This window comes from Crinia signifera, chromosome 12 (genome assembly GCF_055691185.1).
Source record: "Crinia signifera chromosome 12, ASM5569118v1, whole genome shotgun sequence".
NCBI classification, from domain to species: Eukaryota; Metazoa; Chordata; class Amphibia; order Anura; family Myobatrachidae; genus Crinia; species Crinia signifera.
In genome coordinates, this window is record NC_139228.1 from 55,150,796 (window position 1) to 55,164,282 (window position 13,487).

Consider the following 13,487-nt stretch of genomic DNA (forward strand, 5'->3'; position numbering starts at 1 on the left):
ACTACACATTTTAACCTCTAGCTTCTGCATTCATCCAGTATGCAGCAATGGGATACGGTCATTGGGTCGACAGGTCATTAGGTCGACACAAGCATTGGGTCGACAGGTCATTAGGTCGACACAAGCATTAGGTTGACAGCTAAAAGGTCGACATGGGGTTTTTCACTGTTTTTGAGCCAACATGTGCCGACAGGCGGTATTATATACCCTACCATCCACTAGGGTGTGGTGGGAGAATAAAATAGTGTGCTGAGCAAAGTGTTGCTTTGGAAACTGTGTCCATCTCGACTGTGTTGACATTCGGGTCAAAAAACACCCCCTGTCGACCTATTGCTTGTGTCGACCTAATGGTGTCGACTTAACACTTGTCAACCATCTAGCTGTAGACCAAACGATCCCAACCCGCAGCAACGTTAGGGATATTGCGGCTATAATTACATCGTCACTGGCACACGCCATGGCAAGGTAAGACAGGATAGGAGATAGAAAATACTCCTGGCATCAGCAAGTTACCACTATCTAATATGATGGGCAATAATTCCTGGTTCTGTGCCAGCAAATTTAGTTCCTGCTAAATTCCACAAACATTCAGTGCCTTTCGCTTACTCTGGACTTTGAATGATGAAATCATCAGTGATCGGTTAGCCATTAGTAACCCCTCGCTTGTTTTTGCCATGTAGTTGGTGATAGCAAGGAACAGCAGTCATACCTCTTACAGCAGTGCCTCATACCTCATCACCAGCCAGTTGCGGGCTGCCCAGGTATTCATGCCCCACATAGGACATCATTTGTGAATCCCAACAGGAAGATGGTCTCCGTAACAGCGATGTTGGTTGCCTGCGCCATGTACCTGCCCTGTCTGTACGGTGAGTCTCTTACCCAGGGGTGACTGAGGAAAGTGGGAGGGCAATAATAACGGGGGCCCTAAGTCACTGAAGCTGAATATATTCATATATAAACATTACCAGGTCATCAGTATTTCCTAATATCTCACCTGCCGAATATACAAATGTGCATGTGTTTTACTAATACATAGAGGATTGCTAGGGACCTGCAGAACATCGCTCTGTCCCATCTACACCCTGACAGATACATAGTGATATATTCTGCAGATTATTCCATTACTGACCCGTCTAGTGATCTGCAGCGCATTGCACTGTTCCATCTACCCCCTGACAGGTACATACTGAGGGGCCACAGGGCTAACAGTGGGTAGTGAGCGGTAGAGTGACCATTCTAGCACCAGAAAGGTTAAACTACTTTGCTGCTCCCAGTCAGCCAGGCTCCTCTACTCCTTGGCCTCCAGGCCAAGCTACTTCTACCCCGTTCTCATTGCCTAAAAAACCCGGGTATTTGGCAGGGCGAGCAGTAATTTCCCATGTGCGTCTCAGTGTGAACGCGTCTTTGTGAAATTTCCGGGTGTTATGTCCCAGGAATTACACACGGGTTTTTTGCAGGGTTTTTCCTGGGTAATACATGGGTGTACGTCAGTCTGAACAGCACAGACACGGGTTTTTCACACAAGATGCGAAGTAGCAAGCTGATTGGGGACTGTAATCAGGTGACATGTGACGTCCATTTAATGCTGCGTCGAGGAGAGCAGAAATGGCGCACTGGAGGGATGAGGAAGTGTTGGAGCTGCTTGCTGTGAGAGGAGAGGAGGAAATTAATAAGCAAGTGACCGGCACAGTGAAGGACTCCACAGTTTACTACAACGTTGCCAAAATCCTGTGTGCCCGTGGCATCATCAAAATGCAATGTGCTTGGGGAAAAAAGGCCTCTTTTAATGACATCATCTTCAACCAGCCAATAAAAGCTGCTTTCTAATACAGCCAATCACAGCTACTTTTTCAACAGCCAATCAAAGCTGCTATTATTTTCACACACTTGTTGGCAGGGGAAGCAATGTGAACGGGTCAGACACAGGAATTTCCCGGGTCTAAGGTGCAGTGAGAACGGGGTCTAAAAGTTGCGATGCTCTGTGCCCCGCCAAAAACCCGGGTTTTTGCAGGGGCGGCAATGAGAACATGGTATGAGTTTTTTGGTGCTGGGAGGAGCCAACATGCACCACAGCGAGGGGCTGCTTTATGCAGCCTTACTTTATAATTTTTACACTGGAAGTCAAGTGCTGGGGGTCTTACAGGCACCTGCGCTGCTGCCCCATCACCGGGCTTGGCAGCCTCACACCACTCCCGGGTGCATGACCGTGGCTGGCCCTGTGACTGGCCCGTGACTTGAGGGACCTCAGTTGCGACCAGGCACCGGGACCTCAGATGAAGGTAACATGCTCCCCGCTCGGAGGGCACGTGACTTGTCGACTGTTACAGCCCGGTGAGGGGGACTACTGGGCTGCACTAGCAACCGAGTCCAGACTGGTCCGCCTTCCGTTCTACTGGACCACCAGGGAGACGTGTGTGTGTGTGGGGCAGTGGCACCAGTAAGTCATGAGCCGCATGAGTCATCATTCCCTGTCGGTCATTTTTGTTAGCAGGGGAGTGGGCTCTCCTCAAACAGCCTCTCCCCTGGGACAGTAGGATGGGTATAACCACGTGGGTTCCCTCCACTGCTCTCTTCCTGGCTGCGTTCCTGTTGCACGTACAAGAGGGTCATGGAGAGTACTCAGCCATTCCGGGGTTCCACTCCTTCACTGCCGGGCCACTTGGGCAAGTCCCCCCTGTACCTCTCCTACATGGACACAGGTTACAGTATTTTATGCTCCAGCCAGCCATAGCTGCTTCAAGGAGCTCCGTGCCAGCTTTTATTTGCATTGGATGCCTTTGTCTGTATACTTTGTTTTCTGTACTGTTTAAACACTATCACTGCCTGTCAGAAGTATATTGTGTTAACTGTAGCAGTTTCAGCTGCCCCTTCCTGTACAATGTCATCCAGAAAAGGCAGCATTACTGACTCTGGGGCTCCCATATTGGAATCCTGTACACTTTGCAAAGCAGCCCTATCTCAGCTTGAATGCTCACTGAATAGCATTTAATACCAGATATAGCTCAATTGTCTGTACATTATTAATGCAGAAAAATCACCAGCAACCTTTTTTGATTTATGAGCTGGGTTATATGATTGCTCACTGAATAGCATTTAATACCAGATATAGCTCAACTGTCTGTATACAATTAAAAAACCATAATCTTTATAATTATATGGCCTTGGAGATAAATGCAAAGACAGAATTACAACACCTATAAATGCCTACCCAATACAGGAGCACGGAATAAAGAGGTTATCTACTATTCATTTACCTCTGTGCAGTTGATAAAAATCGAATCCTAAGAATTGCAATATACTATTACAATAGATATAATTTGTGGTTGTGTGAAATACTGCTAATAGAAATAAGACTACACATGCTATCAATATAATTTCTGACAGTTAACACGCAGCTTCAGTCAACCCACACGATACAATCCATTGAGACCGACAAATTAGAATACAGCTGCATTTAGAGATATATAATTAAACAACAGAGAAAAATAAACTGTACCTCTTTCTGCAAAAATATTTGACAGAATCTGTCTGCAGAGAATATAAAATGTCAGTTTAACTATACTGAGCGAATGTAACAAAATATATCTTAAAACATACACAATAATCTGAGAGACTCAGAGAAAACAAGATCTGATACATAAAGATCTAATACATAACTACAAATTTGCAACATCTAAGCACAAAATATCTCTTCCTGAAACTGAACAGGGAGAAAAGTGCTAATATAAAGCATATTAGAGGCATACAGGGACAAAAGAACCCTATAATAAAGTATTTTGGGGAGCAGGGGTCATTGATATTTTAAATATATTTCTTTCTTTATCTTTCTATATTTTAAATATTTCACCTTTTAATGAACAAAATAAAAGTTAATTCTTAAAAATAAACATTGTGATTGTCAGTGCACTTACAATATACTTACTTTTTCTTGTAAAAATGTTTATGCCAAAGGTGTCTCAATGCGCAGGCGCAGCCCACAGTTGCAGCTTCCTCTCAGGAGCCTGCTTAGGCTAAGTCCCTTACTCAGGTTATGTTGCAGTTAGTAGAGCAACTCTCAACTGCACTGTCCCTGCGGGATGCAGTTAAAATCCCGGCGGTCGGGATCCCGGCATTCAGAATCCTGACGCCGGAATCCCGACCGCCGAAATCCCGACACATTCTCCCTCCGTGGGTGTCCACGACACCCCTGGAGGGAGAATAAATTAGTATGCCCGCTGCGTGGCGAGCGCAGCGAGTTTGCAAGGGGGGGTGATCCACGTCCCCCCCTTGTCGGGATTTTGGCTGTCGGGATTCTGAATGCCGGGATTCAGTACTGAATCCGTCCCTGCAGCCAGTGAGGCCATCCACGTCTTCGGTGTTTGCCCGCCTTGCGATGTATCCTGCCTTTGCATATGCTTTAGCAGCCTCTGTCCAGGGCATCCAAACATTGTTACAGAGTAAGACTGGTAGCTGTACGGCTACGATCAGGGGGCCCCTTCCCTCAAACCACTCCTCCATCAGGACACTGATACGGACAGTGATGATGAGATGGGACAACTAGTTGATGACCGGGATGCATCGTCGATGTAAGGGCCTTGGTAACAGCAGTCAGGGAGGTTTTAAATTTACAGGACCCAACACAACCTCCCCGGACCTTCGGACCGACTTTTAAGCGTCCCAAAAGGACTCTGGCTGTCTTCCCTAATTCTAAAGACTATGGGGTCGATCCTATTATCGTATGAGTTGAAGTTCGTGTGGCATTTTAACGGTGAAAATAGCACCCAATTCAGCCCGATCTCACACCCTTTGCAGGGCCGAATTTGCTTAAAAGTGCTCGCACCCCTCTGGAGATGCTCTGGATGCAGCTACCCTTACCTCCTGCGTGTCTGCCTTGGCAGTGGCGGCACATCAATCTTTGTGACCAGGGCCGTTTCTACAGGCGGACAAGCCGTGCAGCAGCCCGGGGCGCCGCACGGCTTGTCCACCTGTTACACAGCCAGGGCGCCCGGCCGACAGCTGAGCTCTCAGCTCCCCACAGCCCACAACGCTGCTGCCGCCGCCGCCGCCGCCTCCAAGTCTCCCCCGCCGCCGCCTCCTCCAAGTCCCGTCTCGCCCCCCCCGCCCCCCCGCAACGAATAGGCGCACAGGTGAGCCCCAGGGGAGGAGAGCGCAGCGCGTCTCTCCTTCCCCTCGCTCACTGTGTCCTTGGGCTGGCAGCCAATCAGAGGACCTCGCAGGCTGGCAGCCAATCAGGAGCCAGCCCGCGAGGTATGAATGGCTGCCGGCTCAGGGACACATCGAAAGCAGCAGCATGCAGCGGCGGGGGACTGGAGGGGGAGACCCAGAGAGAGAGAAAGAGAGTGAGAAAGAGAGTGAGTAGTGCTGCTGGCACTTTGGGGGAATGTGTGGCACTTTGGGGGCATATATGTGGCACTTTGGGGGCATATATGTGGCCCTTTGGGGGCATATATGCATACCTCCCAACTGTCACGATTCCGTCGGGACAGTCCCGATTTTCGGGTCCTGTCCCGACGTCCCACCCGCGGCAGGCATTGTCCCGCTGCGGGGGGGTGGCAGTTGGGAGACCCCCCAATGTAGTAGAATAGACGCTGTGCGCATGCGCACAGTGTCTATTCTCGTATGAAAATGAGGTCGCGGCTAATTAGCATAAGCCGCGCCCTCATTTGCATACGCCACGCCCCCTTTTCGGGCTTTGCCGCGCGAGTGTCCCTACTTCTTCATATGAAAAGTTGGGAGGTATGTATATGTGGCACTTTGGGGGCATATCTGTGTCACTGTAGGGGCATATCTGGCACTGTGGGGGCATATGTGTGGCACTGGGGACATATCTGTGGCACTAGGGGCATATTTGGCACTGTGGGGGATATATATGAGGCATTGTGGGGGCATATCTGGCACTGTATGGGCATATGTGTGTCACTGTGGGGGCATATGTGTGTCACTGTGGGGGCATATGTGTGGCACTGGGGGGCATATCTGGCACTGGTGACATATCTGGCACTAGGGGCATATTTGGCACTATGGGGGCATATATATGTGGCACTGTGGGGGCATATGTGTGGCACTGTGGGGGCGTATGTGTGGCACTGTGGGGGCATATTAATAAACAGCATGAGTTGTGCGGCAGCGGCGTGTGGGGCATAATGTGTAATAGGCATTACGGTGTGGGGAGTATTGTGTAATTGCCATCACAGTGTGGGGTGTAACGGGCATCATAATGTGTAATTGTCATCATGGTGTGCGGCGTAATGTATAATTGTCATCACGGTGTGCGACATAATGTGTAATTGTCATCACGGTGTGCGACAATGTGTAATTGTCATCACGGTGTGCGGCGTCATGGATAAATAGTGTATAATGATTCAAGTAACCTATCATTGTTTGGCCTTGATCTGTGAGGCGTACTAGGTCACTGTGTGGGCCTTTATATTTTTATGTCACTGTGTGGCCTTCAGCCGGCCAACTAAAGTGCGGGAGTACAATGACAATTCCTGCGGTAACCAATGTCTGGACATGCAGGTTGCAAAGGTGAGTTGTAAGGTAATTGTTTTCCTGCTAGACCACGCCCTTATATTAAGCCACGCCCATTTGAAAAATAAACCACGCCCCCTATTTTGGCGCGCGCGCCTACGGCGCGCGCAATTTCTTCTATGCCGTGTTAACTTTTTATATTTGGGGGGGGGGGGCGCATTTTTATTCCTTTGCCCTGGGAGCTAAATTGTCTAGAAACGGCCCTGTTTGTGACTCTGCGCCTGGAAGGCAGATTCAGATTCTAACAAAACCCTAGAGACCCTTCCCTTTTGAGGGTTTGCTGTTATTTGGGTCAGAATTGTACAAAATCATGGCTACGGTGGCTGCTTCCAAGGCAGCTTTCCTGCTGTCCACTCCTACTCCACAGCCCCATGTTGCGTTCCATTCCTTTCACTCTCAGGGCAGGGTAGGGGACAGTCTTTCACAAGACCCCAGCCCGCAAAGTCCTCCAAGACTAAGGGTAAACATGCCTAGGCCACCAGGCACCCTGATTCTTAGCCAGATGACAAGCCCTCCGCATGAGGAGGCAGCACTCCTTTTGGTTGATCCCAGGGTTGGGGGGGGGGGGGTCGATTGCTGCAGTTTTCAGATGTCTGGCTGGAATCCACGACAGGTGCATGGGTTTGGGATGTGGTCTCCCAAGGCTACCCATAACCTTTCGCCGTCGTCCACCAAGTAGTTATTTTCAAAGTACTTGGAAAAGCGTAGAGCTCTGGAGCAGGCCATCCAGAAGCTGCTGTCATAGCTCTGGTTCGCCTGTCTCAGCAAAGCACAGGTGTCTATGCCAGTCTCTTCTGGGTTCGGAAGCCCATTCTGATCCATATTTAATTTAAAGCGGCTCAACAAATTTGTCAGGGTCCCAAAGTTCAGGATGGAAACCTTGAGGTCCATAGTTCTGGCCTTACAACCAGGGGACAACATGGCATCCCTGGACATCCAGGATGCGTATCTGCCTATCCCCAGCAAACAGGAACATCAACGGTTTCTGCGGTATGCACTGCAGGACCATCATTTCCAGCATTTTCCTTTCGGCCTATCCACAGCTCCCAGGGTATTTACGAAGGTCATTCCGGTAATGGGCAGCAGACTTGCAATCAGAGTATCCGGATACTTCCGTATCTGGACAACCTGTTGATCCTGGCACAGTCGCCAGAGGTGCTCCGGGCCCACTTGACCACAGTGGTGGAGGTCTTGGAACATCACGGCTGGATCATAAATTGTCCCAAGTCTACTATGCTTCCAGCTCATTCCATGATCCATTTGGGGGCCCAGTTAGACACAGATCATCAGTGTATCTACTTACCCGAAGTACACCACAGGATTCTTCAGTCCCGTGTTCGGCATCTCCTCTTCCTCAGGCGAGTAACAATCCATGCCTGTATGAGGGTCCTGGGCTTGATGGTATCAGCCTTCAACATGGCGGAGTATGCACAATCCCACTCACGCCCTCTCCAACAAGAGATCCTCAGCAAATGGTCTGGATCTTACACCAATCTTCGGTACCACCAGATTGTCCAAGCACCCTTAGTACAGATCTCCCTGTCCTGGTGGCTTTTGGACCAGAACCTCATGGAAGGGAGACCGTTTTGGATCCACCAGTGGATTCTTCTCACCACGGATGCCAGCCTCCGTGGTTGGGGAGTGGTTACGTGCCAAAGCTTTTTCCAGGGATTGTGGAATGCACAGGAATCCTTGCTATCGATCAATGACCTCGAACTGAGGGCCCTCCACCAGGCGGAACCTTGGCTCCGAGGTCACCCTGTGCAAGTCCAGTCGGACAACGCGACTATGGTGGAATATATCAACCACCTCCCGCATATTTCGATGGTCGGAGGGAAAGATCCCGGGTCTATTGGCAGGGGGTCCTCAATTGGGAAGCAGACTGTCAGACTCTGGATGCCAGCGAATGGACCCTCCATCCAGAGGTGTTCCAGATGTTGTTGAGCCATTGGGGCAGACCTGAGGTGGACTTGATGGCCTCACGCCACAATTACCAGGTCACCCTGTACAGGTCTCGCGACCTGGGGGCCTGCATGGTAGACGCCCTGTCAGCCCCGTGGCGTTTTGCTCTAATGTATGCCTTTCTCCCCTTCTTGCTCCTCCTCAGAGTCCCTTCGCAAGTTGGAACGTTGATCCTAGTGGCCCCACATTGGCCAGGAGGATTTGGTTCTCGGATCTGCAGGCCCTGTCTGTGGTCCCTCTGTTCCATCTACCTCTATGGCCAGACCTTCTCACTCAAGGACCGTGTCTAATTCTTTATTATTTTTCTTTGTTTTCTCTCTCCTTTCATACTTCATTATCATTTTTACATTTAGACATATATTATCATGACAATTGCAGTTACATTGTTATAGTTACATATTTTCGGAGAGCCAACATATGGAAGTGATTCATATTTAAATTAAGTTTCATATGCATATCTCTTTTCTTCTCATGGTATCAAAGAATATCATATATCATACATATTTTCCATAAATATCAGGAGATGCAATCATATTGGGTCGGATTAATTTACTAATTTCTGTTAAGTTATTTCGGTACGGGGTTAAAGTACACTATATTAACTCTTCTCCCCTTCCCTCCTCCCCCCCCCTCCTTCCTTTAATAATAGATTGTGTTTTTTACATTTGAAGTGTCTATAGTCGTGCCCCCCCCCCATTTCTCCCCTTTTTTCAAGGACTGTGTCTACATCTAAACCTGCAGCATCTGGTTTTAACAGAGCGGTTGTTGAGACCTCATTGTTGAGAGCCAAAGGCTTTAACTCAACAGAAGAAGCATTTAGTGAAACATGGGTCGACAGACAAACAATAGGCCTTTGTTCTCTTATGTCAACAATGTTATTATAACCTCAATTGAATGTTAGAACTCTCAGCTCATATGTAATAGTCCTAAAGGCCCCCATACATTAACCTGACTTGTCCTGGGGACAAGTCGGACCTGATTTTCCCCGGCAGCTCCCCGGGAGGGGATCACACGATTAGGCACTTGATCACCATGCGATTTATCATATGCAACTCCCGGAGAGCTGCAGTGGGGGATGCGGGCAGGGGGAGAGCCGGGCAAAGTCAGCGGCGGCAGATGCTGGGGACCTGCAGGGGGGGAGCCGGGCATGGTAAGCTGTCAAATAGGCAGCGGACGCTGGAGAGCTGGGCAGGGGACACAGAGGCAGCGCGCGGGGGTACGCCGGTGAACCGACGAGGGAGCTGGGCAGGAGGATCGGGAACTCACTCTGCAAGGGAGGAAAAATAAAAAACCATTACAAATGAATGGGAAGCCAGTGATTGGCTGAGAGTTCTCTCAGCCAATCAGCAATTGGCTGAGAGAGCTCTCAGCCAATCAGCAATTGGCTGAGAGAGCTCTCAGCCAATCACTGGCTGCCCATTCATTTGTATTGGTTTTTATCCTTGCAGCTGCAGAGTGAGTCCCCGATCCTCCTGCCCAGCTCCCTCGTCGGTTCACCAGCATACTCCCGCGCGCTGCTTCTGTGTCCCCTGCCCAGCTCTCCAGCGCCCTTCCCCCCGCCCGCTGCCTATTTGACAACTTACCATGCCCGGCTTCCCCCCCTCCCCCCTGCAGGTCCCCAGCATCTGCCGCCGCTGACTCTGTCCAGCTCTCCGGCGTCCCCCGCTCGCTGCTACTGCCTGCCTCTCTTACTGCCCCTGCCCGCTGACCCTGCTGCCCGGAGGCTGCACATAAGATTTGGGAAATCTTATGTGCAGCCGGTCCGACAGCCTGACTCTGATCCGATGCGCACGGGACCGTGCATTGGATCGGAGGGGATGTTTAAACATGCGATTTGGGCCAATTTCATGGCCTTAAGGGTAGCGGTACCCAATTCAGGGATACACTCCCGCAGGAGGGAGAGATTCCCAGACTGGTAATAGCAATTAGCCCTATCTTGTGAATTATCAATTATCCACCAACAAAAATAGATAGAGGCTCTGCTTTAAAGGTTATATATATATATATATATATATATCACCAACAATAGTGTCTTCAGAGCCTATAGTTATAGATGTCTTAAACCATAATTGATATATAAAATAAATGAATATAAAAACAATATAAACTTGAAGCTTCTTGTTTCTTGTGGAATACATTTTCTTTATTTTGTGAAAATAAAGAAAATTTATTCCACAAGAAACAAGAAGCTTCAAGTTTATATTGTTTTTATATTCATTTATTTTATATATCAATTATGGTTTAAGACATCTATAACTATAGGGCGCTGAAGACACTATTGTTGGTGTTTATGTGTAGTAGTAGTTCCTACTAGTGGGGAACTAAGTGTCTACAGCGACCGACTAGTTTCTCTATTTAGCGCATATTGGAGAACTTGTTCTATATATATATATATATATATATATATATATATATATATATATATATATATATATATATATATATATATATATATATATAACTAGGTGATTCATCGCGCCCTACGGGCGCTCTTCACACCGTCGTAAGGGGCTCTGCCCCATAACATGTGAACACCTTTATTGCGGGAAATATGGTGTGGGCTGGTGTGGTTGTTTAGCAGGTGGTGTAGTTGAAGTGTGTGTGTGTGTTGGGGGGGTGTTGCATGTGGGTGGTGTAGGTGTGTGAGGTGCTGGGGCGAGAAGGCTGTAGGTGGAAGAGTGGTGGTAGGAGTCGTGGGTGTTGGAGGGGTGGGGGATTTTGATGTGGCTTAGGGAAGGGGTTTGGTGTACTGTGGATGTGGTAAAGGTTGGTCTACTATTAGTGGTGAAGGGGTGGGTATGGGTGTACTGGGGGTGTGGGAGGTGCAGTTGCTGTGTTTGTGCAAGTGGATGCGCGGGTGGTGGAGGGGGGTTGCATGTGAGTGTGGTAGTGGTGGGAGGGTGGAAAGGGTGTTTGGGTGGCTTGTGTCAGGTGGGGGGATCCTGTGGGTGTGGTTGGTTAGGTGCGTGGGTGGACTGGTTACGAACGGGCAGTGGCATGGATGCTTTGGGTGTGTGAAGTGTGGGGGTGGTGGTGTGGGTGTGGGTGGGGGAAGGCTGGGTGCATATTCAGCGGTACCCCTGGTGCACTGACCACAAACCTGTGGTGTGTTCTGCCGCTCCGCTCCGCTGACCCATACAATCTTCACTGGCCAGCTCCCTGTGGCCTCTGATGTCCCCCCTGCCAAGCGCAGCGAGACCCCTGGTGAGCTGGCGGCTGTGTGCTCTGGTGCTCCGCTCTGCTCTGCTGACAGAGTAAGGAAACTGGCGGCACTGGCCAGCACTCCATGGCCTCTCATGTCCCCCTGCCGCTGCTGAGCGCAACGGGACCCCTGGTGAGCTGGCGGCTGTGTGCTCTGGTGCAGTGGCGTAAGTTTGTCCATGTCACCCGGAGGTAAGCTAATAGTTGGTGCCCCCATAGATAGATAGCTAGCTAGAGAGAATGATAAAAAAGGGGTAGCGAGCGAGAGCGAGAATCATGGAGAAGAGAGAAAGAAGGGTGTCAGCGACAAAGAAAGAATTGTCAGGGGATAAGGGAAAGTGAGGAAATTATAGGGGAGAGCGAGAGAGTGTCAGGAATAGAGAGAAGGGGGTGAGAGAGGATTTAAGGGTAAGAGAGAGAGGGGTCAGGTACAAAGAGAGAGGGGAGGTCATGCAGAGAGAAGGGGGGTTATGACCGAGAGAGTGAGAATGGGGTCAGGCAGAGCGAGGGATGTGGTGAGAGGGGGGTTAGGCAGAGAGGGAGAGAGGGTTACGCAGAGAGAAGGGGGTCAGGTAAAGAGAGATGGATTACAGAGGGGCCTGGCAGAGGGGGATTGGGTGGGTTAGGCAGAGAGAGAGAGGGGGGATTACATAAAGAGAGTGGGGGTTCATGCAAAGAGAGATGGGTGACAGTGGGGTCAGACAGAGAGAGAGAGGGGTCAAGCAAAGAGATGGGAGACAGTGAGGTCAGGCAGAGAGAGATGGGTGACAGTGGGGCCAGGAAGAGAGGGATTGGGTGGGAGGGGGGTCCAGGCAAAGAGATGAGTGACAGTGGGGTTAGGCAGAGAGAGAGGGGGGTCAGGCAAAGAGAGATGGTTGACAGTGGGGCCTGAGGGGGGGGGGGGGGAGAGGGAGAGAGAGAGAGGAGGAGAGAGGGGGAGAGAGGTGGGGAGAGAGAGAGAGAGAGAGAGAGAGAGAGAGAGAGAGAGAGAGAGAGAGAGAGAGAGAGAGAGAGAGAGAGAGAGAGAGAGAGAGAGAGAGAGAGAGAAATGGAAAGGTACCTTCTCCATTCTCCAGAAGGTGGTGCATGTTTCTGGGTTCAGCCCCCAGGGCCTCAATCAGTTCTGCTTAGATCTGGGCTGCTGTAGTGGCCTTGGCAGGCCCTGCGCAGCGGCTGAAGGGTGTCGCTCTTCTGCAGGGTGGCGCTTTTCCCGGAGGTGGCCGGTAGCACGGATAATATTTGCACAGCGGACATTGATGGGGGAAGGTGCACAGCGGACATTGATGGGGGAAGGTGCCATGGGAATGCTTCTCCCCGGGGAGCCCTTAATAGCGGCTGGTGACGGGAGGCGGGGCTGACACCCGGCAGAAGCTCACGCACACGCCGCTAGGTTACCGGACCTGTCTCTGCTGCTCAGTGCTGCGAGAAGCTGCTGCGCTCAGGCAAGGTCAGATTTATATTTCTTTGGAGAGGAGTGGGGGTGACGGGGGACGCCACCGCTGCATAGAAAAGGGTGTTTGTTTGCGCAAGGCAGATGATCCGTGCGGGTGGGTTGTTCCTTGGATGGGGTGTAGAGGCTGGGCTGAGTGCCTGGCATCAAGGGGCGGTGAGGGTGTCCGTCCGGAGAGCGAGGCTGTGGGGGGGGTGGCGCGGTGTGTAGGCGTGGGGCGGGGTTTGGGCATGGGGAGTGTTGGGAGGCTGTGTGTAGGAAGGGATGCGTTGGCCGTGGGGCGGGTTTTGGGCGGTCATGGGGAGTGGCGACTGAGGAGGGGGCGGATAGTGTGGGAGCTGCT

The 13,487-nt window shown here is 50.5% G+C and overlaps 1 protein-coding gene across 2 annotated transcripts in view; it reads left to right on the forward strand.

Annotated features, from left to right (window-relative positions):
• Positions 1-289: 289 nt before the first annotated feature.
• The window catches only part of LOC146049879 (phospholipase B1, membrane-associated-like), a 57,743-nt gene continuing 44,545 nt past the window's right edge, over positions 290-13,487 (forward strand). The window contains exon 1 of one of the 2 annotated variants that reach the window (XM_083166533.1): positions 290-866. In XM_083166533.1, the coding sequence (XP_083022659.1) occupies positions 809-866 (58 nt within the window). In that variant the 5' untranslated portion in view covers positions 290-808. The remainder of the gene's footprint in view (positions 867-13,487) is intronic. The other variant, XM_083166534.1, reaches the window with a different exon arrangement.